This window comes from Etheostoma spectabile, chromosome 7 (assembly GCF_008692095.1).
Source record: "Etheostoma spectabile isolate EspeVRDwgs_2016 chromosome 7, UIUC_Espe_1.0, whole genome shotgun sequence".
NCBI classification, from domain to species: domain Eukaryota; kingdom Metazoa; phylum Chordata; class Actinopteri; order Perciformes; family Percidae; genus Etheostoma; species Etheostoma spectabile.
Genome location: NC_045739.1, coordinates 3482846 through 3506062, shown reverse-complemented (window position 1 = coordinate 3506062; position 23217 = coordinate 3482846). Strand labels below are relative to the sequence as shown.

General features: G+C 42.3%; 1 protein-coding gene across 1 annotated transcript in view; it reads right to left on the bottom strand.

Annotated features, from left to right (window-relative positions):
- Positions 1 to 213: 213 nt before the first annotated feature.
- anks1aa (ankyrin repeat and sterile alpha motif domain containing 1Aa) overlaps positions 214 to 23217 on the bottom strand; it is a 78063-nt gene continuing 55059 nt past the window's right edge. The window contains 13 exon segments of the mRNA XM_032522113.1: positions 214 to 850; positions 1325 to 1419; positions 4479 to 4661; positions 6969 to 7106; positions 7583 to 7669; positions 7781 to 7815; positions 7818 to 7851; positions 8819 to 8956; positions 9089 to 9259; positions 9408 to 9515; positions 9997 to 10143; positions 11091 to 11189; positions 20357 to 20472. Of these exon segments, the coding sequence (XP_032378004.1) occupies positions 835 to 850; positions 1325 to 1419; positions 4479 to 4661; positions 6969 to 7106; positions 7583 to 7669; positions 7781 to 7815; positions 7818 to 7851; positions 8819 to 8956; positions 9089 to 9259; positions 9408 to 9515; positions 9997 to 10143; positions 11091 to 11189; positions 20357 to 20472 (1367 nt within the window). The 3' untranslated portion in view covers positions 214 to 834.

The following is a 23217-nucleotide window of genomic DNA, read 5'->3' as shown; positions in this document are numbered from 1 at the left end:
TGTCCTTTCTTACTGGCTGGGAGTGGCCACAGTGTTCAGCTATAGGGAAGGGACACAGACACAAACACACACAAAGCAGTGAGGTTAAAATAAAGTCAAAATGACACTGAACTAATGGACAAAAACAGCGCGATGGCGACGGATTACCCCCTCTTTATAATGATTAACTCTTTTTACCAGCAGCGGTGAAATATTAACATGGTAGTGATTGGCAAAAAATATATAAAAAAGGCGATGCTGACAGGATGAACATAGAAGGCATTCGTTTTGAAAAAAAGAACAAAAAGACAGGACAGAGGAAGATGCACTTACACACTTGGGGATTTGGAAAAAGTGCTTAGTTACAGTTACTTTTCTCCAGCATCAGGTTTAAATCCGGGTGTTTGATTGACTTGACAGAGGAGGCATGCCAGTCTTAAGACAGTTGGAACTGTCTATTTTCTAGAGCAGCAAGGGCCACTAACATTTGGGTCCATATCAGCCTCTATGCCCTTTTCCTCACTGAAAAATCCCCCTAAATGCTTACTTTATTAGCTCCAAAAGGACCTTATCACAGTGCTAGGATCTTAGCCTCCTTTGGCTTCGAGCAGGCGGCTGACAGTGACAAATATCCCCCCTTAGCAAATCCTGTGTAACCTCCACAACATCCCATCCCACCGCACAGAAACAGTCAAAGCCCAACTGACGCATAGAATTAGAGGACCCGTTTGTTTTTCCTCAGGAAACATGTCCACCCAGGTACAGGATGTGTGCAGTAGGTCACTCTCGGTCAGGGTAAATCACATTTTCTCAGCACTCGGAGGAGTCAGGAGAAAAAGATCAGAGTGAAAAGCCTCAGAGTGGCCGTCGCCTAATAGAGCAGGAAAAGCACCAAGAAAAAAAAAGAGCTTATCACCAAGAGGCAACAGTGGGATGTTGACAGGGAGAGGAAGCTTTGTACACAGAAGATTCAGGAAGCGTACAAGGAGAATAACAGTGAAGGAGACTACCAGTGACAAGTGGGAGTGATACCAGCCAGAGAAGGGTTGATAAAGTGGAAGGGTTGCACTAATAATCAATAAAATAGTGTAGAAGCGGTGGTGGTTTAGCACAAGCAAGGTGCAAAGCACTCGCAGACTGTGCTGTTGTCAGATGAGGACAAAAGTGATGGCTGAAGGGGGTGGGGTGGGGGTGGGGGGAAGGGCAGAGGTCCAGCCCAGAGACGGAGAGGCAGAGTCACAGTGAAAGGCACACAGAAGGAGGGGAAGGAAGAGGGGCGAGACCAGGCCCGGAGGTCAGAACTCGGAAAGAAGAGGGGTCCAGTCAGAATATGGTGGTCTCGTACTTAGTGCTGATAGTGCGCTTGGATTCCTTGGGGTCCACGAGCCACGTGGCGTTGCCCTGGGACTGAGAATCCCCCTCCTGCTCCACATTGTCCCCCTGTAAACACAAGGAGACACCTTAAGTAATGTACTTATTTGAAATATAGGTTTGGCTAGTAACTGTTGGACTGAATCCCATTCTCAAGATCCATTCCAGTGGCTATGTTTACATCTCCATTACCATCATCAAGAGAGAATCTTCTCACCGGCAGCTGCAGTGTTTTGTGTTGACAATTACCCTAAACTTAAAAGCTTTTTGAGTCAGTCTATTACTTTTTTCTCTAAGTGAATTTTAAAGGACTTACTTCACTTCTACTTTTCTAAGGAGTGGATACTTTTATACAAGTGCCTTTACTTGTAGTGGAACAAAATATCAATAAAGTAAACAGTATTTTTAGGACATTGTCGTCCATTCAATGCCTCTCTGTGAACGTAAACAGTGCTTGTGATACTGCCAAACTGTCAATAGGGGGCGCCTGAGTCAAAAGGAATATTCAAATCATTCATCAGTCGATATGTGGCTAAGTGTAGAAGAGTGCAGCTCATAGATATACTGTATATTTCTACAAACAACAGTAAAACAATAACAGAAAAGACATGGGTTTAAAGACCCACATGGAGGCTTATGGGGGTTTTAAGGCAGAGAGTGGAAAAAGGAGAAAGAGTGAGAGGATGGAGATGCGAAGGCAGCACCTGGGCGGCCTGGCTGGCAGAGTGCAGCGGTAAGAAGGAAGGACTATGGGTGGTGCAGGTGTAACAGTCACAGCAACAACTGTCGAGAGGAGGAGAGTCCTGGGAGAGATAAACACCGCCAGGAGGAGAGAGAAGAGGAAGGCAGAGAGAGGGAGAGAGAGGAGAGGAAGAAGGAAAATAAGCACAAGTGGCACAGACAGGAGGAGGGCTTGAGAGAGAATAAAAACGGAGAGAATTTGACATAGATTTGAGTAGCATGAGACGGGAGGCCCAGTATAACCACAGTCTTATAGGTGTGGGTGTGTGTAAAGGTGGCAGTACGAGGGAAAATGGCATTTGATTAAATAAAGGTTGGGGGGGAAAAAATGCAAATATTCATTAAGCTACAGTTGGAGAGCTGTGCAACTGGTCCCTGAAGTGTAGTTATCTCATTTATAATCAGCACAAGGCTTACTTATTAATCGTTCAATGCTAATGGCCAGGGTCTGCACCGTGTGATCATAATGATTTCAAAAGCTGTAGACAGTTTAAAAATGTTCAAAAACTTGTCAAATGTGTTTTGAGGGGTTGGTTTGAAAAGGCTGGAATGATGTTTCTCTAAAAACACAATTATCAGGTGTCAGGGTGTTTGATATGCTTCAGGATGAAAAGAGTTTCTGCCACTACTTAACCTACTTGAAAAGGTGCACGGAGAAGGGAAGAAAAAGACAAACGGCATTTGCAGTGCACAAAAGTTATATTTTATACTTTAATACCACGAGTGTTGCGGGTGTTCTGACCTCTTCCTGCTTCTGTTTACAGTGGATGAGGTTTTACAAATAGCATTTTTATGTTTTTCTTTTTTCTTTTTCAAATATATATATTATATCATAAATATGACATATCACAAATATGACTTTTAATTTCACAGATGGAGGTTTTTAAAGTCTGACACTGTGTGCGGGCAGATAAATTTGAGACAACTAGACCCTCGCCTCTTCTCCCACGTTAGCACACTGTGTGCTGCACAGAGCATGAAAACACTGCCAAATAAACAGGAGAAGTGTATTTTCATTAAGGAAGATACACTGCAGTAGCAGATCTTACAGTGTGCTCAAAGTTTACATACACATGCTTAAGTTGACTAAAAGAGGAATAAAAAATCATTTTGGAATTTATTTTATACCTAAATTAAATGGTAAAATCCAAACCCTTTTAAAGGAACCCAATTTCTTTATGAATAAACGTATTGTAAATAAATAAAAGTTCTTATTTAAAATACAGGGGTCATAAGTATACATACCCTATGTTAAATTCCCATAGAGGCAGGCAGATTTTTATTATTAAAGGCAGTTATTTCCCGGATTCAGGATTTTGCCAAAAAACCTGATAAAATTTTCCCTTGGGGCCTTTAGAATTAAATAGCCCATCATCACATACTCTTTTACCATGCTTAGAGATAGGCATTTTTATTCAGTTAGACTAATACCTGGTTTTATTGCATTGAGAGATGAGTTTATAGAAAAGTTCCCAGCCTATCTTAAGCATGTGAAGGTATGTAGGATGGGGGCTATTTAATTCTAAAGGCCCAGGAGACTTTATCAGGAGCATATTTTAATTCTGAAACCAAAATAACTGGCCTTTAATAATAAAAATTGCTCCCCATGGGAATTTAAAATAGGGGATTATAATTATGAACCCTGTATTTTAAATAAGAACATTTTTTTTTACAAACTTACATTCACAAAGAAACTTTGGTGTCCTTAAAGGTTTTTTTTTACCTCATTTTTAATTTAGGTATTTAAAAAAATTTTCCCAAACATTTTTTTTATTCCTCTTTTTAGTAACTTAGCATGTTATGTAAACTTTTTGAACACCACTGTATTATGCCCTATTAACCCCCCCTGTTTGGGCCTTTTTCCTTTTTTTAAAATTTCGTATCAGTGTTTTTTTTTTTTTTTTGTTTTGGTATAATTAAAAATCACTACTTACTTACTTCTTGTAATTTCGGGGGGTTTACTCAGTGTTATTGCATTTGGGGGAAAGAATTGAAATTGTTTCAAACCAGTATCCTGACTAAACTTGGACATATACCATATACATACTGTATATACTACACATATGTATACATTTGTTACTCTGATTTTAACTATTAGTCAAAATAATTTCAGCTTTCAGCACTCAAAAAATAGGAATAATTTCATATACATGAGGTTTGTTGCGAATGAATTCCCCCAAAAAAGAAAAAAAGTGTATCAGTAATACGTGGTGTTGGGGTTGAAAGAAAAAAACAAACCTTTAAAAAAACATTGAAAAAAAAGGATCTATAAAAAGTCTTAATTTTTATCTGGAAGACAGCACAAGGGTTAAAATGTGGTCAATAAAGTATTCCTACAATGGTAATATGGTGTCTTGTGCTACAGAAAGTTTTAACGTCCAACTTACCGACGACTTCCGTACGCTGCCTCGTGGCTTGGGTACAGGTCTGCTGGACTTGGTTTCAATGACCTCTGACCCGGGTCCCACTGGGAGGTTCTGGTGCTGTTTGGTCCTCTGGGCCTGCAGAGCCAGCTGATAGGCTACCTCAAACGCTTGGCCGAGCGTCAGTATGATCTCATAGGTCAGGTTCTATGCAGAAAGGGAGAAAGAGGGAGAGCAGGCAGCCCCTTTAAGTAATCTGGAGTCTCCCAGCCTAGAGAACAATGGCTATACAGCAAAAGACATCAGAACACAGTTTCTTTCACTAAAACTTCTTCAAAACAAAATTATATAACACGACAAGTGGCAGTAATCTTGAGACTTTGGTGCAGCAGCAAGCAGGTCCCCTCAGTACCTGAACTGGATCCATTCGCCGTAGCTTAGCATTAAAGCTGCACTCTAATGTTATGTATATCTAATGTTATACCCCAACTGCTTCCAAATATTAGTAGTTCAGACCAAGACCGAGGATTTGAAGCGTCACACTACATGCCTTGGGAAGTTAAAAAAGCAATCGAGCTGGGAGCACAGAACACAAAGCTCAGAAATCATCTTCATCTTTCAATGAAGAATCTGCCCTGAGTCAAACACTGCCTTGCCTTCCGAGGCCATGCTCAGCTCTGGGTTACTTTTTGCGTGGCGAGGACGGTGCCTGGTGGAGGCCGATAGCAGCAGAATGATCAATATAGTTTAATATAACTCAGACCATGACACAAATGCTGTGGCCCTTGATGGTTATCAAACTGCTTGAGGGGCAGCCCCTTCTTTCAGCCCCACAGAGGACATCACGGAGCTCAGAGAAGCACAGTAACCCAGAGGACACGGAGCATTGTTAGGATGAATTAAGTGTGGAACGAGCCTGGCTGCATTATAAGGCAGATCAGCAGGATAATCATCCAATCTCAGGGGGGATTGAGTAGGTAACGGAGGTCTAGTTATCACAGCCAGAGTAGTGCTGTGTCTACAAGGAGGCAATCAGCCCCGACTGAAGCGTGACACCTTGAGGAGTTAGGGCAGTCTAGAGATAACAGTGTTGATGATGCGGGCTGTCACACCTCCTCTGTGTAAGTATGGGAGATGAATTCAAATTTACCAGTGAGGAATATTCTCAACACCGACTAGAAATTGCTCCTTTCAGCATGGTTTATGTTAAGCTAGTCTATATCCACGACCTTCCACTTCCGGGATTGCTCCGTTTTCGCAGGAAATACGGCCATATGTCCTTCTTTTCGTCCGTCTGTCCGTTACCTTCCGCATTTCTTTCTGTTGGGATTTTAAACTCCAGTGGATTTCCGAAGACTATGATTAACTGCGCCTCAGATCTCTGCAGGGTAAATCCAGACAGCTAGCTAGACTATCTGTCCAATCTGAGTTTTCTGTTTTCAAAACAACTTTTGAACGTACACATGTTCCACCAAAACAAGTTCCTTCCTTGATTGGTTCAAAGAAATGCCATAAACTAGAGCCTGTTTCTTTCCCATCACGGAATGCTCTGTTGACTAGCCAGACCCTCCTCCATAGCACTGTCGAGGAAGGTCTGAGCTAACACATATGCTCATCATATGATGTCAACACTTTCGGTTGTTTGCATTTCTTTAAACCAATTACAATCGTCCTGGACGGCGCTAAGCTCAGGACGCAGCGACGCTGGCTCTGCAGAATGGTCTCAGGAAGGAACTCGTTTAACCCTTGTGTTGTCTTCCCGTCACAATTGAAAATCAACACTTTTGATGCTTTTTTTCAATGTTTGTCACGTTTTTTGACGTTTAATACTATGTAACTCTACTTATTAACTTCAGTTTTACAGTTATTTTTGGAATTCACGGTCAATAAACCTAATTTATAGGAAATTATACCTAATACCTAACCTAAGAAATTAGGAATTATTTAGACTCAAATTAAAGGAATGTATGTTGATGGATAATCACAGACTGGAATATGTCAACTTTTATTTAATACTATTTCAAAACCACTTCAATTTTTTTTTTTTTAATTCTATAAAATTGAATACGATACCCAAAAATGTATTGCCAAAGAGAGTTGTGTGGAATCAATCATGTTATTTTGGGTAGTTAAAAAGAACGCTGATATAGGAAAACGGGTCAATTTGACCTGAGGACTACACAAGGGTTAAGTGGAACATTTGCACCCCGCAAAAGAAAACGCCCCATACAATCGCTGGATAAATAGTTAAACATAATTGCTCTTACCAGTGTATCGCTGTGTGTATTTTGTCCAGAACAAAATCGGTCCCAAAATGTCCCAGTTAGATAGTAAATGCCGTAAACATATTCTTTGTAAATCTTTACAATCATTCCCCGAAAGAACCAAGCAGGCCTGCCTTGTTGCATGGTCGGCAGCGCCGGATGTTGCTGCGACTATCCTGGAAATGAACTGACATTGGTCCAGACTACTGTATGTCAGAATTAGCTGACGGGACAGTGAGAGTGTCCTTACCACGTCTACTGTGCTGAACACATGGCAGTAGTGGTGGCTGGTCTGCAGGTCCTTGGTGATGTAGGCAAATGTGCACAAGTCCTCTGGGTCCTGGGCTGCACACGAAATATTACGGATCTCGTGCTCTGCGATGATGTTCTGCACCGAAAAGAATGGCAGCATGAGAGTCAAATAATACAGACTATGAATAACACAATGCACAATGTCAACCTATGTCACACAGAACCTCAACGATATAAGTGATAATGCATTATGTAAAGAAGAGACATTACGGCATGAATCGTGTTTAAATCTCCATTGCAGGGAAGTGTAGCCATACACAGTTATATTGAGCTGAGCTTCCAAGGCAACCTTTTAAGGTCTTTTTTTAATTTATTTTTATAAATGTCAAATAAATGTCAGTATGAGCAGACTTGCCCTCTGTCAAATATGAACAAATCTGACATAAACTTGCAGGCATGACATTTAAGATCACAGAAAAGAAGCAGCGACTGGAGCACTGTCAAAATATTACGAAACGAAACATTCAGTTATTTGCACCAGGTTCAAGACCTGTAGCGTCAAAATGTGAACTTTCACACCGAGCAGGGCGGTGTGTGCATGCAGTAGCTAACCTTATTGGCTGCATCGATGAACTTCACACCCTTGTAGGTGATCGAGAGGACGATGGTAGGGACTTTTCTCATTTGTTCTGTCGACCGCTGGAGGAAATGAATACACAGACGGAAAGGACATTAAGGTGAATTCACTCATCCTATATGTCTTGTATTTATGTCCAGTGTTTGTCCCTTGAGATTGGAGAGGAAACATACCCGCATTTTGGCACAGGCATCCTGCGTGGACTCGTACCTCTTAGATCCTTAATGAGCATTGAACCAAGGTACTACAAGGGAATAGGATGAAGAGAAAGTGTTGGTTTAAATGTTCAATAAAAACAACATCATGTAGGAAGGAGAAAGGTGTAATCAGGCCTCCGCATCCAGTGCTCAGCCCCTGCTAATTCTGTCCAGAGGCCACTGGCGGTATTGCAACCAGAAAACCCTCGCCGATCCAGAAAGGATTTTAAACATAGACCACCATAGTAAAAGAGACATGTGTCGGCTGCCAGGACCCTTCCAAATGCAAACAAGGTGGGTTATGGCTCTTTCTTTTCAGAATTTATAATCCATGGGCGGCCGAAATGGGTTTCCTCAGGAGGGTGGCTGGCGTCTCCCTTAGAGATAGGGTGAGAAGCTCAGTCATCCGAGAGGAGCTCGGAGTAGAGCCACTGCTCCTTCGCGTTGAAAGGAGCCAGTTGAGGTGGTTCGGGCATTTGGTAAGGATGCTTCCTGGGCGCCTCCCTAGGGAGGTGTTACAGGCAGGTCCAGCTGGGAGGACGCCTCGGGGAAGACCCAGGACTAGGTGGAGGGATTACATCTCTAACCTGGCCTGGGAACACCTCGGGACCCCCCAGTAGGAGCTGGTTAATGTGGCTCGGGAAAGGGAAGTTTGGGTTCACCTGCTGGAGCTGCTGCCCCTGCGACCCAATACCGGATAAGCGGACAAAGATGGACAGATGCATAATCCATGGATTTTTTTATGTTTAAACAATATCCCTCAAGCTAAGAAAACCAGGTGACATCACTACAATGTAAAGTCTACGGGCCGAGCGGGAACTCACGGGTGGGGCCAGCGAGACAAACACTACTGCGTATAGTCAGTGGTCACATATCATGCAAGTAAACGGAAGCTTAGAAACTTTTTGGGCAGATGCGCCACCGAGCAACTCTCATAAAAATAAACGGTGCTCCATCGTTAACATTGCATCCAGGTCTATAATACATTCATACATCCATGGGTGCAATACGTACGCTGGCTTCGTAGGCGCAGGATTCAAAGATAAGTTTCTCAGGCTGATGATGCCAGTTCTGGACCGGCGCGTAGGGTGCTGCCAGACTTGGAGGCCGCAGGGTCAGACGGGGCTCTCGATGGCGTTCTTCATACCGTTCCTGGAATAACAAAGTATCATTACTGTAGAAGACCGACAGAGGCCCACTATATTCACTACATCACATAAAAAAAAAACACTGAAGGGCATAATGTACTGCTGATATGAGCGATCCAGGTAAAGATAATCGTACGTGTGGTCTGTGTCGTTCGCTGCGATATCTTTGGGTAACGTCATAGTCAGTATCTTGGACTTTTTTCCTCCCTGGCTCTACTATTGGCAGCAGAGGGTCCATTGAGCGTCCTGAGTAGGACTCCATCTGACTTAGGGGGGACGAGGTCTGGGATCCAGGCAGGTCTTGGCACTGGAGAGACGGCCATGGTTAGTTGTCAAAACAGACATCTTTCACACAAACAAAAAAAAACATGCCCTCCAAAGTGTGTGGATTGAAAACAAACCAAGCCTGAGCGGAAGAAACCACTAAAACCTTTACTAAGTAGAAAGTTCCTCACCCTGATCTGAGACAAACGAGGAGGCTTGACTGGAGGTTCCTCATAGGGCCTCTCCGCTAAGGAAGCAATGATGCGTTTCCTGTGCCCAAGTAGGGAGATCTTTAGTACCTGGAAGACCAAGAACATTATCCGGTGAACATGTGGGGCAGCACTTGAGGAAACAGAGGTGCTGGAAAGTTGGAGGCATACCAAGAAACTTCAGACCGCTACTTAACTTGAACAACCTTTAACCTTAAATGAGAACCTAAATGTCTTATTTTTAGAATAACTCTCACTTAAGCATTTTTACCACTTTTTTTTTGGTTTCCTTTACATAACCGCGGCATATTGATGGGTTACACACACTTAACTGTCACTTCCATAAATATTACTGTTTACTGTTTTTCCCCTGATCTTTGGAAACTTATTCCCCAATATTCAACACCAATGTTCTGTGTATTTTCCTTCAGAGTTTGAGTTCCCTGCCTCCCAAACCTGAAGCTAAAGAGTAACCTGTCAAGACTTTATCCTGGATTTTCTTTAACGCTCTGCTAAAACTAATTTCACCCTCCGATACTCCTCATACCGAGCGTATGTCACTGTGACTCACATTGACAATCTCCAGTTCCCACAGGTTTTTGACACAGTCCAGAGTGCGGTAGCCGCTGGTCAGGAAGTTGTGCAAGTACTCGTGCAGGCCCAGATTTTCCAGCCAAGAGGAGAGGGAGCTGCTTCCGTCACAGCCCAGCCCTTTCACCTGAAGGAGAAGAGTTCATCATTCACTGATGCTTGGAGGGCTTCAGTACAACATCTGGGCGTATATGCTGCCTTTGATACCAATTTCCCTGCCTGTCTTTTTAAAAAGGAAGTCACCACAATAACACTATACATGTATATTTGCACATGACTCGAAGGAGGTAGCAGGCTATAGGTTAGATCTACACTACTGCAGTGGTGAAAGAAGTAGTCAGATATTTTACTTAAAGTACCAATGCAACAAGGTGAAAAAACTCCACGACAAGTAATAGTCCCGCATTCAAAATCACGACAGGTATTATCAGCTACATAAATGTACTTTACGTGTCAAAGGGTAAAAGTACTCATTCTGCAGAAACTGATGTGTTCTTACGTATCAAGTTTTGAAATTGGTGATATTGATGCATCAATGTGTAAGAAGCATTTTATTGTTGTGGCTGGTCGAGGCTGGTATAGTTTCTAAATATACAGAAAGATCTACTTTATATACAGTTTGGTAGTTTGTTCCTGTTGTTTTCAATCTAGGGGTCGGGCCCATCCAAAGGGTCACAAGATTTATCTTGGGGCGTGAGATGACAAAGTTCTGCAGCACACGTTTGTATTCATTCTTTGGAGTTTTTTTAAAGATGTTTTCGGTTTTTTTTCCCTTTATTATAGTGGATAGAAAAGGGGAGAGAGATGGGGGATGACACGCAGCAAAGGGCCGCTGCAGGACTCAGCCAACATGGGGCAAACGCTCTTACTGGGTGAGCTAGAGGCCGCCCCATTATCATCTCTCTCTTTTGTGAAATATTGGATATTCTCAATTGTTTGGGCCTTAAAGTAAAAAAAAACTAACAAAAAAACAGTTAAATAAAACCTTCTGAAAAGTTTAGAGGGGAAATAACTTTTCGGTGAAGACACTGAATGCTGAGATAAGCATTGAAGTAATAATCAATGATTGGTCACCTTGGGTAACGAACGTGCTGCATGCAGGATCTTCTTTCTGTGGCTTGGGTCTGTGATCCCAATCTCTCTCAAGTCCTGGTCCTCCATTACATTGGTCCCCTGTAGAAGAAAATACAAACAAAAAAATTTGATATGAGCCTTAATTTCTAACGGCTATCACTAGCAGTGAGTAAGTCAATTCTGTGCGGTACATGCAAGAGAACACAATGAATTTCAGACAAAATATATTGCAACTTAATGTAAAAAGTTTAAAACACTGTTTGGTTCCAAGTTTACATCTAGTTAAGACAAATCCTCCACGAGAAGAGCCCATGGTGCAGGGTAAGTATTGATCACAAGTAATGATACCATTGCAGAAAAAAGGTTAATTACTCCTGATTGAGATCTTCAATCTCCACCCTGGGACCCAACATACTGACTGTACAGTACTAAGGGGGCCACGTCAATAACCCCTTAAATGAGATGTAAGTGCATGGGGGAGGGGACTCATAGGGGGTGTGTGTGGTGTGTGTGTGTGTGTGTGTGTGTGTGTGTGTGTGTGTGTGTGTGTGTGTGTGTGTGTGAGTGTGAGAGAATGATGGTCAAACCCATCTTTGGTTACTGTATCACCTTTGGGACTGTGTGGCAGGTAACGGATAACGGAGAAAGCAGCGATAAATCAATGTCTGAACTGCAGAGTGGTCAGCAATATGAGATGGAGGGAGAGAATGCTAGAGCACTGATAGGCGACTGTAACGGATGGATGCAGGAAATAAATAAATCAAAACACCCTGACGTGCAACAGGAAAGCCTATTTCTACACTGCACATCATTAGCATTGTCCTGTTGGCTGATCTACTTGACTGACAAAATAAATGAGTTATTATGAGTTATTACAAAGCAGTACCACTCAGATGATCAGTAGGAAGTCAGTAAGAGTCCGTCTTGTTGACTATGGTACTGTTAAAGAAGGGGTCAGCAACTTCTGATGTGGTAAAGTACCATGGTGCTCCATGAGAGCTGCTGCCTCAGGGGGTAACTGTGACGGCTCAGGGCACATGTGGCTGACTCTTCAATATGAACCTCAAGTTAATCTCAACACACCACACACACACACACACACACACACACACACACCACACACACACACACACACACACACACACACACACACACACACACACACACACACACACACACACACACACACACACACACACACACACACACAGCAAGTCTGAGAACTGCAGAGTATTCTGTGTAATGCTCTTTGTAGAGTCACAATGTTAATTGCAATTTTGCCGAGTATCCGCAGATATACATCCATGGTGTATGTAGTATGCAGTTTGAGAGTTTGCATCAGCCTGTTGGAATTTGGAGAAAGAAAGACAGAAAGAAAAAGTAAAACCGTTGGACAGAAAAATTACAGAGACAGACAAACAGAAAGAAAAACAGAAAGCAAAGAAAGACAAAGACGGACAGACAAACAGAGACAGGAAGAAAGAAATTTACAGAAATCGACATACAGCAAGACAGACGGACACACTGAAATAGACAGACAAAGAAAAAGAAATAAAAAAATTAAGAAGGAAAAGATAAAAACAAAATGAGTGCATGAGTGCTCACAGAGTGTCATGTGGGTCATATACGGTGAAACCTAGTTAAGGCTCATATTGAGCACAAGACATGGTGACGCATCTTTTGTTATTTTAATTCCTCGCGCTAAACTGACAACTTAAAGCCCATTTTCTCTGAGCAGCAACACGCCGCTCGCTACCTCTCCAACTGGGGATTGAAACTATTTGGGGAGCTGGATGGATAATGGCGCTTTCACACTGCATGGATCATTGCATTACTGTCCCACTGGAGATTAACTGATAAATGGCTCTGTGGGGGAAACACAGCTCTAACACACTGAATCTACAGTTTTTGCTCCCATTCCCTGGTGTATATTCTGCACTTCTTACTGCTAAATAGATGTGTTTTAATGCAGCTATGTTGTCTCTTATGTGCCTGCTTCATGTCTTGTTGCACACAAAGCTTTCTCTTTGTTAAACTTTATAGAAATGTAAGATGCCATTTATGGTATCCATCACTGAGGTAAGCAGAGGAGAGAACATATTTTAATAATAGATATTTTTCACTGCAGATATTGTGGCTTGTCAGAATGTTCGTAGTGAAAAAAACATCTGCAATGAAAAAGGCCTATTGGGCCATATGAGTTTGGTAAAGAACAACATTAGTGTTGAATTGATCATTCCATTCATTAATCCCAAACTAGTTGATTCACAAACAATAAATCACTATTTTAATAATTGATTTGCCGTTTAAAGGTCCCACGACATGGTGCTCTTTGGATGCTTTTATCCTTAGTGGTCCCCTAATACCATAAAGTGTCTTTCCCAAAATTCATGCTTGGTGCAGAATTACAGGAATAACAGGAGGAGAGGGGGGGCTGTGGGGGTGTGGCCTTGACCAACTGCCACTTTGCTCGTATGAAAGCCATGATGTATCTATCTCATGGGTGGGGCAAATTCTCTGGGCGGGCAAAGCAAAGAAAGGGGAGGTAACTTTGCCCCTTATGACCTCATGAAGAGCAAGATTCCAGATTGGCCCATCTGAACTTTCATGGCAAAGCAGTATACCCAGGGCTCGGTTTCCACCTATTGCCATTTCTAGCCACTGGGGGACCAAAGGCAAGCTGGTGGAAGGCATATTAATGTTAAAAAAAATGTTGTGAAATTGTCATGCCATGGGACCTTTAATGCTGACGGCCAGCCTTTTCTCTGTTTTGCGTCTTTATGTATTACATATCTTTGGGTTTTGAGGCATCACCTTGAGCTCAGGGACATTGTGGTATTAACCTGAACTTGAACCTGTGGTAATAACCTGAACTCAAACTTGAAAGATACTTGAAAGGGATCCTCTTTGAAAGGTAGCAGAGACTCCCATCTCCTGCAACATAAATAATACATTTGCCTGTGCCTTATCTTCATAAGCCATTCATCCCCCACACAAAGAATTTGAATGCACAAACAGTGTGACTTGAGAGATGTGGCTGTGACAACTCTGTGGGAAAAATTCTGACTAATGTGTCTCCAATTTGTCCGTACCACATGCTCAGCAGGTCTAAAAGTGAGAATACATTAGCCGACATCAACACAACTTGGGTGAAAAGATTAAATCTTGAGTAATGTATGCTAGGAGGATTTCTATGTGTGCTTGTAAGGCCCATCCATCTCTGGTTTTTCCTTTCCTCTCATTAACATGCTGCTCTCTCCTCTCTTTCCTGAGAACAGCCACAGCAATCCCTGTGGTTTAAAAAGCGCTCTGAATTCAGGCCAGGGACTGGAGGGCACGCATCACTCATTCTGACTCTCTGAAGGACGGCTAACCAACAGCACTAAAAGTCATAGTTTGTCGTCCTTAACAGGCTGTCATAAGACCACACAGGCACTTCCGAACAATCACATTGTGACAGATGTGCAGGGATATAAAAAAAAAGGTTTAAAAATTAACCCTGTATTCCATCCAATTAAAGCCCAAATGTTTTTCAAACACGCAAAAGGGCAACGATTCATCACCACCATTACCCCAGCAGCAAAATCAATGAATCCATTTCCAATCCTCGACTATCCAATGCATGAAGCCATTACTGAGATTCCAATTTGTCTGCAGACTCTTTCCAACATAACCGCTTTGCATCCTTTTAATGGCAGAAAATAACAATAAGGAGAGAAAAAAAAGGTGGGAGACACGGTGGAATTGAGATTACACAGATAGAGTTGCCTTGAATCCAAACTAACTCGAGCTCGGTTTGCTGACCGTGTCACAGCTGACGACAAGGTCCCCAGCTGGGCTTAGAAGAAGGGAAAGGGAAAAAAAAGGAGCTGATTCTTTTCAACAAGCGTTACATGTTAGTACCAGCGAGAGTTGGAGAACAACGTAGCCGCGCAGAGCTCGTTTCATCCCTACATTTCCTCCACGAGTCGATAAAAAGTATCTAATTGGGTTCAGAAGAGGCTCGTCTCTGCTTCGGTGCTTGAACACAATACAATCAGTGCTGTTATTGATCCACTTCTGGAGCGAGCCTGCAGCATAGACAGACATCACAGCAGTCTGACTGGCAGAGTAAACGCGCTTTAATTAGTGATCTCCCCGCACAGCGGACATGCTGTTTTTCAACCGTGGCTTTTCAATGACGTTAATACTCACGGGAGGATTAAAAGAAGCTGACAGATCATTTTAGAAAGGCGGTCGCAGTGCGTGGCTCAGCTGATGCTCCGTTTTTCCATTTGACTATGAAAAGTGCATGACTGTTTATGCCACAAGAATCTGACCTCTTGACTGGCTGGTGACATCCTTATGGACTCATTTACTGCAACTGGACTCACAATTACATTCTCACACTCCGGCAAAGTGCAATAAATCTGGTTGTAAGCGTAACCTATAATAACCTCCATTTTGCACACCCAATGCACATCCAATCTGCACACTGTATGCATGCACATAATAAAAGGGCATATTTTTTTTAATTCACTTTTTATGCACTATTCTTTATTCAGTGTTGTTGGATCTATCTATCTTGATGAAATATGAATACAACATAGGATGAGATAAAAAGCAACTTTAATAAAAACTTGTAAAAATATCATTGATGATGAAAACATTTAATAATAATAATGCTTTAAATTATTGGTTGATTTTACACAATTAATTAAATGTACTGGATGCATTTGCATTTCTGTATGCATATCCTAATTCCTGTATTCCATTTATTTAGTATTGAACATTTTGGGGCAACATAAATCAAGTCTAGTCCAACCAATACAATTAAGGCAAAAGAAATCTGTCTGGTAACCGTGCCAACAAAGAAACCTGTCGTGTTCTAGCCACCCTAATGCACCTTTAACACAATTAGGAAAGTTTAGCAAAGACAAGGTGACTCAGAGGCTGATTCTCATTTCCTAATGAGAACAATTTGTAAAACTTAAAAAAAAGGTCAATAGAAGGGCACGCTGTTTAAAGGCTTCAGCGTTTTTTTTGCCAAATCCTCTAGTGATTTCAGGAACCCAGGTGGTCTGTAAGCCGTGTTTAAAGATAGTTAAATTGCCAGCTCTCTGCTTGGGAAAAAAAATAAAAAAAAGTACTCAGTGCTGAGGACGGTGCGAGTGTGGAAGACTAAAAGACAGAGGGAAGATTAAACTTCAGAGGCTTCAGCACAGACTTAAACATGGGTGTTGATGACACCGGGTGAAAAGGAGAGAGGCAGAGAAATGGGGGGAGGCTCTACTCTCAGGTTATTTAAAGTAGATTATCCATGCAAGTATCAGTGTGTACCGAATTAAGTCAGACCAATCTGGGTCCTACAGCTATAGGATGAATCTGATGCATAAAACATTCACATCTTTTCTGGTTTTCATCTTGTGAAGTTTCTACATTTGTAATAATCCATAACAGTAAGACATTGTTGCTTAGTAAGACAAAATCTGCCATTTGGAGACAAAGAGGTCCTAATTTACAAAATGTACAAGTCTAATTAACACAGTGGAATTAACAAAAAAACCAATTAACACTGACCTTCATTTGGAAAGACAAAAACATGAACCACAGTTAATTTATCTCCAAACAAGGAAAGGCTTGAGACTCCCCTGTGACACTTTCAACTCTGATATACAGAGGGAGGACAAAGCAATGGAAGTGCAGATGAACTATATTTAACTTCATCACTACTGAAATCATATTAGGCTGCAGGAAGTTTAGCGCAGTCCCAATGGGACCGAATCAAGGCGTAACATACGGAGTGCTGAGGTTACAAATGTGGCTTTGGTTGACATTGTGCCTTCTAAATCAAAATGACATTGCCAGCTACAAAAGTAACCCATTAGAGTGACCGTTAATTTGCAGTTATAACACTCTTACATACAGATGTCTGAAAAGCAACACAAGATGTGTCAAGAGTCTGGCTTCAGGAGCACTGGCCGCACAGAACATGAAGGAAGATAACTTTATGCCGGTCTTGGTCCCAAGACCAGTTTTCCAAGGTCTCGTCTCGGAATCAACCCCATTTCTTCTCGGTGTTGGATGAAGAGGACTCTGGATGTTATTTCAAGACTGGTCACAACTTCAGGGGTATCACAAAACTACCTTGTGTATTGTCTGATTTATGTGTCAACATCATTACTTTGATTGAATATGTTTCTGCTTCAAAATGCAATCAATAACTTCACTCATGTCTAGTGTTCTACTCGTTTCCAGGAGAAGCAGCTCTAGCTGTCTGGGGGATGTCAGCCAAATCGTCAGCAATAACATTTTAGGTATTACATTTCATTTATTATATATTTTTTAAGAGTTTATTTGCAAAGCAATATCTAAACGAAAACACACAGCAGTGTGTAAATTCTGCAATGTAACGGCAGCACGGTGGCTCCGTGGTTAGCACTTCAGCCTCACAGAAAGTTGGCACTGCAGAGTTTGATCCCCGGTCCGGGCAGGGCCCGTCTGTGTGGAGTTTGCATGTTCTCCATGTGTTTGCGTGGCTTTCCTCCCACCATAAAGATATGCATGCTAGGAACTTAGGACTACAGTTGAAAATTAGCCAACTAGCACATTTACAGAATTGTTGATTAATGTGCATAGTCCTACTCAAATAAATCAACGTTAACGCTAGCCAACACAGCTGGGACCAACTAAAATTTTCATCTGCACTTAATAAGAAAGCGTTAAAGGAAAGCGTGTAAGTGACGCTAGCGAAGCTAGCTAGCTAAAGTTATCAATCTGCATCTGTAAAAAAACTTTCTTCACCCCTCACCCAAACTGATTGAGCGAAAACAAGTTATACATATTAGCTAGTTGTGTATATACTGTATGTTTCAGTTGTGTGGTCTGGTCTTGGTCTTGTCTCAACCCCTCAAAGGCTCAGTCTCGATAGACTCTGGTCTTGGCAATGATGGTCTCGCTTTAGGTGGTCTTGACTACAACACTGGCACAAGGACTTGAATTAAGCAAGCCCCTTCCTATTTACACATGCACCCCTCCCCATTTTGTATGCAAGTCTTTAGAAGGGTCACAGTTCAGAGACAGGTTTACAGTTGAATACTGTGATTTCTGTGTCTTGTGCAGGATTTCTATCTTTAGGTCTGTACAGAAATAGAGCTACATTGGCTCAGGTACCATCTTATCTTTTTTTTTTTGTGCCCTTTTTTAAATTATTTGTATCAGTTTCTTTTGTGTTGTATGATGATTTAAAAGCATTAATTTATCATCAAATGGCTCAACAAAGCCCTACAATATTATATTTAATGGCATTGAATGCTCAATTTTTAAAGATGATTTTTTTGGCATTTTAGGCCTTTCATTCCACAAAAAAATAAACTCCAATAAAAAATGGATTCATTCGAACATACAATTGTACGTGTGAATGTTAAGACTTGTTGTCAACTTGCACATTTTCTGACCAAATCATTAATCAGTGAAATCAAATCACAAATCTGGTGTTTGGATGGGATGAAACTGAGGAAACACATGCATGATGTATGATAGACCTGATGGAGGAGAAATGAGTTTTCATCATGACACATAGGACGGCTGTCTCATTTCCAACATGCCCGCTGGCTCGGACTACCAGCTGGGCCCCTCATTCTCTCCTCCATCGGTCCTCATTACAGACACAAGCAACAGAGCCAATTCATAGTGGCGTTGCACACCGTGGGCTGTCCAAACTCGTCAGCTTGGCAGAAGCGTCCCCTTGCTCACTGAGACGCACCTCCATTCAGGCCGGGCATCAGCTTCTCAGGCAGCCGGCCCACTGACTGGAAGTGAGAGGCCACGACAACGGGCCTCCTGAGATGGAGACAGACTGTCTGAGATCCGGAGAGCATAAACCCGACTCAACACTCAACTAGCCGTAATTATATCTAAGTACCCGTGAATTAAATATCTGACAGCACAGATCAAACTGCACATTGTTCTGGTTAATGGATGTGTAAATCTAGCAAACATCCATGATTGCGCTGCCTGAGAGCAGAGACTCAGGAAAGGAGCAGGAACTGAATCAAGCAGAGAATATTGTACATTTTTAACCCTCATGTTGTCCTCGGGTCAAATTGACCCATTTTCCCATATCAATGTTCCTTTTAACTACCCAAAATAACATGATTGATTCCACACAATGCTCTTTGGCAAGTACACATCTCTACTTTCATTAGTTTTGGGGTGTCTTATTCAATTTTATAGCATTTGAAAAGCAAATTGAAGTGCTTTTGAAATAGTATTGCATAAAAGTTGACATACTTTCCTTTAATTTTAGTCTAATAATTCCTACTTTTCCAACTCAAACATAAGTATGATTTCCTATATATGAGGTTTATTGACCATAAATTTCAAAACTAACTGTACAACTAAAGTTAAGTTAGTGTTATGTTGTGTTAAAAGTTAAAAACATTGATAAAAAGCGTCAAAAAAAGTGATGATTTTCAATTTTGACGGGAAGACAACACAAGGGTTAAAAAGCGGGTGATGTAATATGCAATACTGAATCATGTGCTGAATCCACCCAGGATAAACAGTCCCTGTAATTAAATATTGTAGCTGCTGAAAAACAATTCAGACTAATGACAGAGCGGGAGGGCTTGTTACAGGATTTCAGCTAATTGAACTTCAGACGAAGCTAATGGGATCATCTCTCAGCTAATGGAGGGGGGCTTCAACTGGATTAATGCACAAAGACACACACTGGAGTTAAGTAGGAGGAAGCGGCAAAAAACAACAGAAAAAAAGATCATAAAAAGTGAGGAGAGACATGAAGAAAGTAAGTGGATACAACAGTCAAGAGAATTAAAGTGTGAATAATATGCTCATCTTCAGGTTCATAATTGAATGTAAAGATGCACCAGAATAGGTTCATGTGGTTTGATTTTCAAAAAACACCATATATTTGTTGTGCTACACATTGCTGCAGCTCCTCTTTTCACCCTGTGTGTTGAGCTCTCTGTTTTAGCTACAGAGTGAGGCATCTCACATCTGGTCCGTCTTTGTAAGGAGTCGCACATGCGCAGAAGCTAGGTCAGCATTACTAGCCAGTCAGAAGCAGAGTATGAGGGCGTGCCACGCTAGCAGCTAGGCGAGCATTATAACCTGTGTTACAAAGTGACGAGCGTTCGTCACGGAAGTAAATGCTGGACTACAATAGAGCTGTGTTTTCTGTCTGAAAGGGAAAAAGCCAAAAAGCATAATATGAGCACTTTAAGGTCAATTTGGACAGAATATAGGAGAAGTGAGCAACTCACCATGTAGTGCAGGTCATCGAAGCCATTGAGGAGGAGTTTGCTCTCGTACTGCGGTAGCCCCACGTGCTCCAGCCAGTCTCCCACGGGCTGGTCCAGCAGCCGGCCGGCAGCACCTGCTGACAGGGGAAAGCGCTTCAGGAGGGAGAAACCTTTCAGCCGGTAGCAGCGGCACTCTGAGGATGAGACGTGGCATTGCCACATCATTCTCGGCCAGCAGAGCCGAGCGCACCAGCAACAGGAAGGCGGTGGAGACAGTTTTCTCTGTGGACAGGGCGTCAGCTCCCGCAGGGCAGCGGGGCCGAACCACAGTCACCCAAGATGGCTTAAAGTACCCCTGAATTCAGGGGGCGAAGGGGATGTTACACGGGATGTGAGCTGGTGGACTACCAGCTAACAGAAACAGAATTCCTTGCTGTGACAGTCAGCCAGACAACATGCCAAAAAACACATTTACAATCAACAAGTCACTGCCTCACTTCACGGTTGCAAATGTAACAAAACAGTTCATATCCAACTTTGGAAAACAAGGTCAAAATGTCCCATGTCACAAGGTATTTTCTGTCCAAACATGAACGCTTGCAGCTGTCTTCATTCAACTCCAGGTTTTTATAATGGAGACAAACGCAGAGGCAAGGTGCTGATGTGTTTCAGCCCCATCGGGAAGTTCTTTGGAAACTTGTAGTCAAGAAGCAGGATACAGTTAATTACCAAACAGGCTCTCCTCTGGTTCACAGACCCAACATGGTCGGCGTATAATCCACCACACACTGTCCAGACAGGAATCTACCTGAGAACACAACAGTGTTCACGTGGAAAGCGGCATGTCGAACAGAAAGCCGCACCATGACTGTTATGAGCGGAGATTGATTGAGAAAAAAAACTACAGCGGCGGCTGTCAGCAGCCTGAGCCGAGAGGAGCCTGACCTGTACAAGGACAGATGCCTCTTAGCCTCTACATCTTACTGGTACGAATTTGACTCACTTCCAAAGCACAAAACACACATTTCCTACAATGAGACTTCAGTTTATCCAAACTTAAATTACCTTTTCCACCAGGTAATAGTTACACATCAGCTAAATTATTTGTACTTCCTACAGGACAATACACAAAGAAAGCTGACAACTTGCAATAACAAACAGATATCAGAAGAATTAAATGACTGGGTAAAATGCATATTTTAAAGCTTCTTTTCCCCCTTGTCAGTGTTCTCATCCTCTTTTCAAGCTGGCGCAAAACAAATCCGGTTTCAGAGGAGCTTCCAATGTCATAAATCTCATTTTGGTCTCTCCAGAAGATTGGAAATGTGTCAAGGGAAAAAAGAAAAGAAAATCCAGTCAAGGATCCAATCAGCAACTTCAAAGAGCACTTAAGTAATAGCTGGCCCCCAGAATGAACTCTTCTGTAGACAAGAGAGTGCTAAAACTGTCTCTTCTCAGTACTGGCCCAGTCTGTGAGATGAGGCCAAGTCCACTTCCACAAAAAAAAATAAAAAAAATAACGCTCTGTGGTCAGCTCTGGGCTGAGGCACGGACAACCTAGTCTTACACATGCCGAGGTGGCGTCCTTCTATTGTCCTGGCTTTTCACAATTCTGCTGCCTGCAATTCCTCTCTTGTCCCTTACTCTCTCTCTCTCTCTCTCTCTCTCCCCCCCTCATTGCATACAGTTCCCCACCATCACCACTCCCTCTCTCCCTCCCTTCTTCGCTCTCTCTCTCACACACTGCAGGTGGCTGCTCCATGTCAGTGCGAGCTACCGCTTCAGCTACCCCCCCCCCCCCCCCCACGCCTCAATACTTGCATTAGCTCTTGCATATCAGTCGGCTTCTCACACTCGTAAGGTGTCCTTTGCCCATGTCCGTCGTCTCTTTCACTTGGATCTAGAAGTAAATCAGAGCCGAAAAGTACAAGAGACTGCAGGCACAGAGCCAATCAGCTAGAGACATAACTGCTCTCCAGTCAACACTGAGAGTAGGCAAACTCAAGGCTGAATCAGCGCGGGGGGGTGTAGCGGATCAAACAGAGAGCTTCTTCTCCAGCCAGTCCCTCCATGGCCTCCTGACAGCAGCTTTATTGAGATGGAGCGGCTCTAAGATTGAGCTTCACATACTGTATATAGTTGAGTGGATTCAGACTTGAGCTGCACAATGTATCGTTTTTTTTTGTTTTTTTAATATTGTCATCACGATATACACGGCCGCAATAACCATATAGTGAAAGACTGCGACATTTTGCAAAAGACACTCAGAGATTTTTTGTGTTAGTTGAAAGAAAAAAAATAATTAGATAAACAGCACTTTTAAATGTAATTGTTTTCTTTTTTTGATGGTGCCGTTTATATCAATGTTCAATTTGTTCATTAATAAAATGTTGGAAATGATTTCCTACAAGATGATTTCCTACAACAAGCAGTTTGTCTATTTTAGCAGAATACTGAAATCAATATCGTTAATGTGATATTTAATAACTTTATTGCATATTTTCCTCATATTGTGCTGCCCGAACACAGACATGTTCAAACCAGAAAGAGAGCGAGTGATGTGGCGCCAACTACTTCACTGCAGTGGTCTCAGCTTTCCTCATGTCTACAAAGCAAAATAATCGCATCCCCCCCGACATGCGTACTGGTTAATATTTTAACAGCTGACTTCAGTGCAGGGCACACAAACAGGAGGGCTAAAATAAGAAGACCGACAACTTTGTGCAAATCCGCTGCATTGCTTCAATATATTTAAATGTGGCTGAGGAAACGCGGGAACTGGAGGTGAATGATGAATAATGTGAAAGCTGAAGGGAAGGAGTCAATTGTTCGGGTTCATGGCTACAGTCCCCAAGCACCATCCATCAACCCTGGCGACAGGC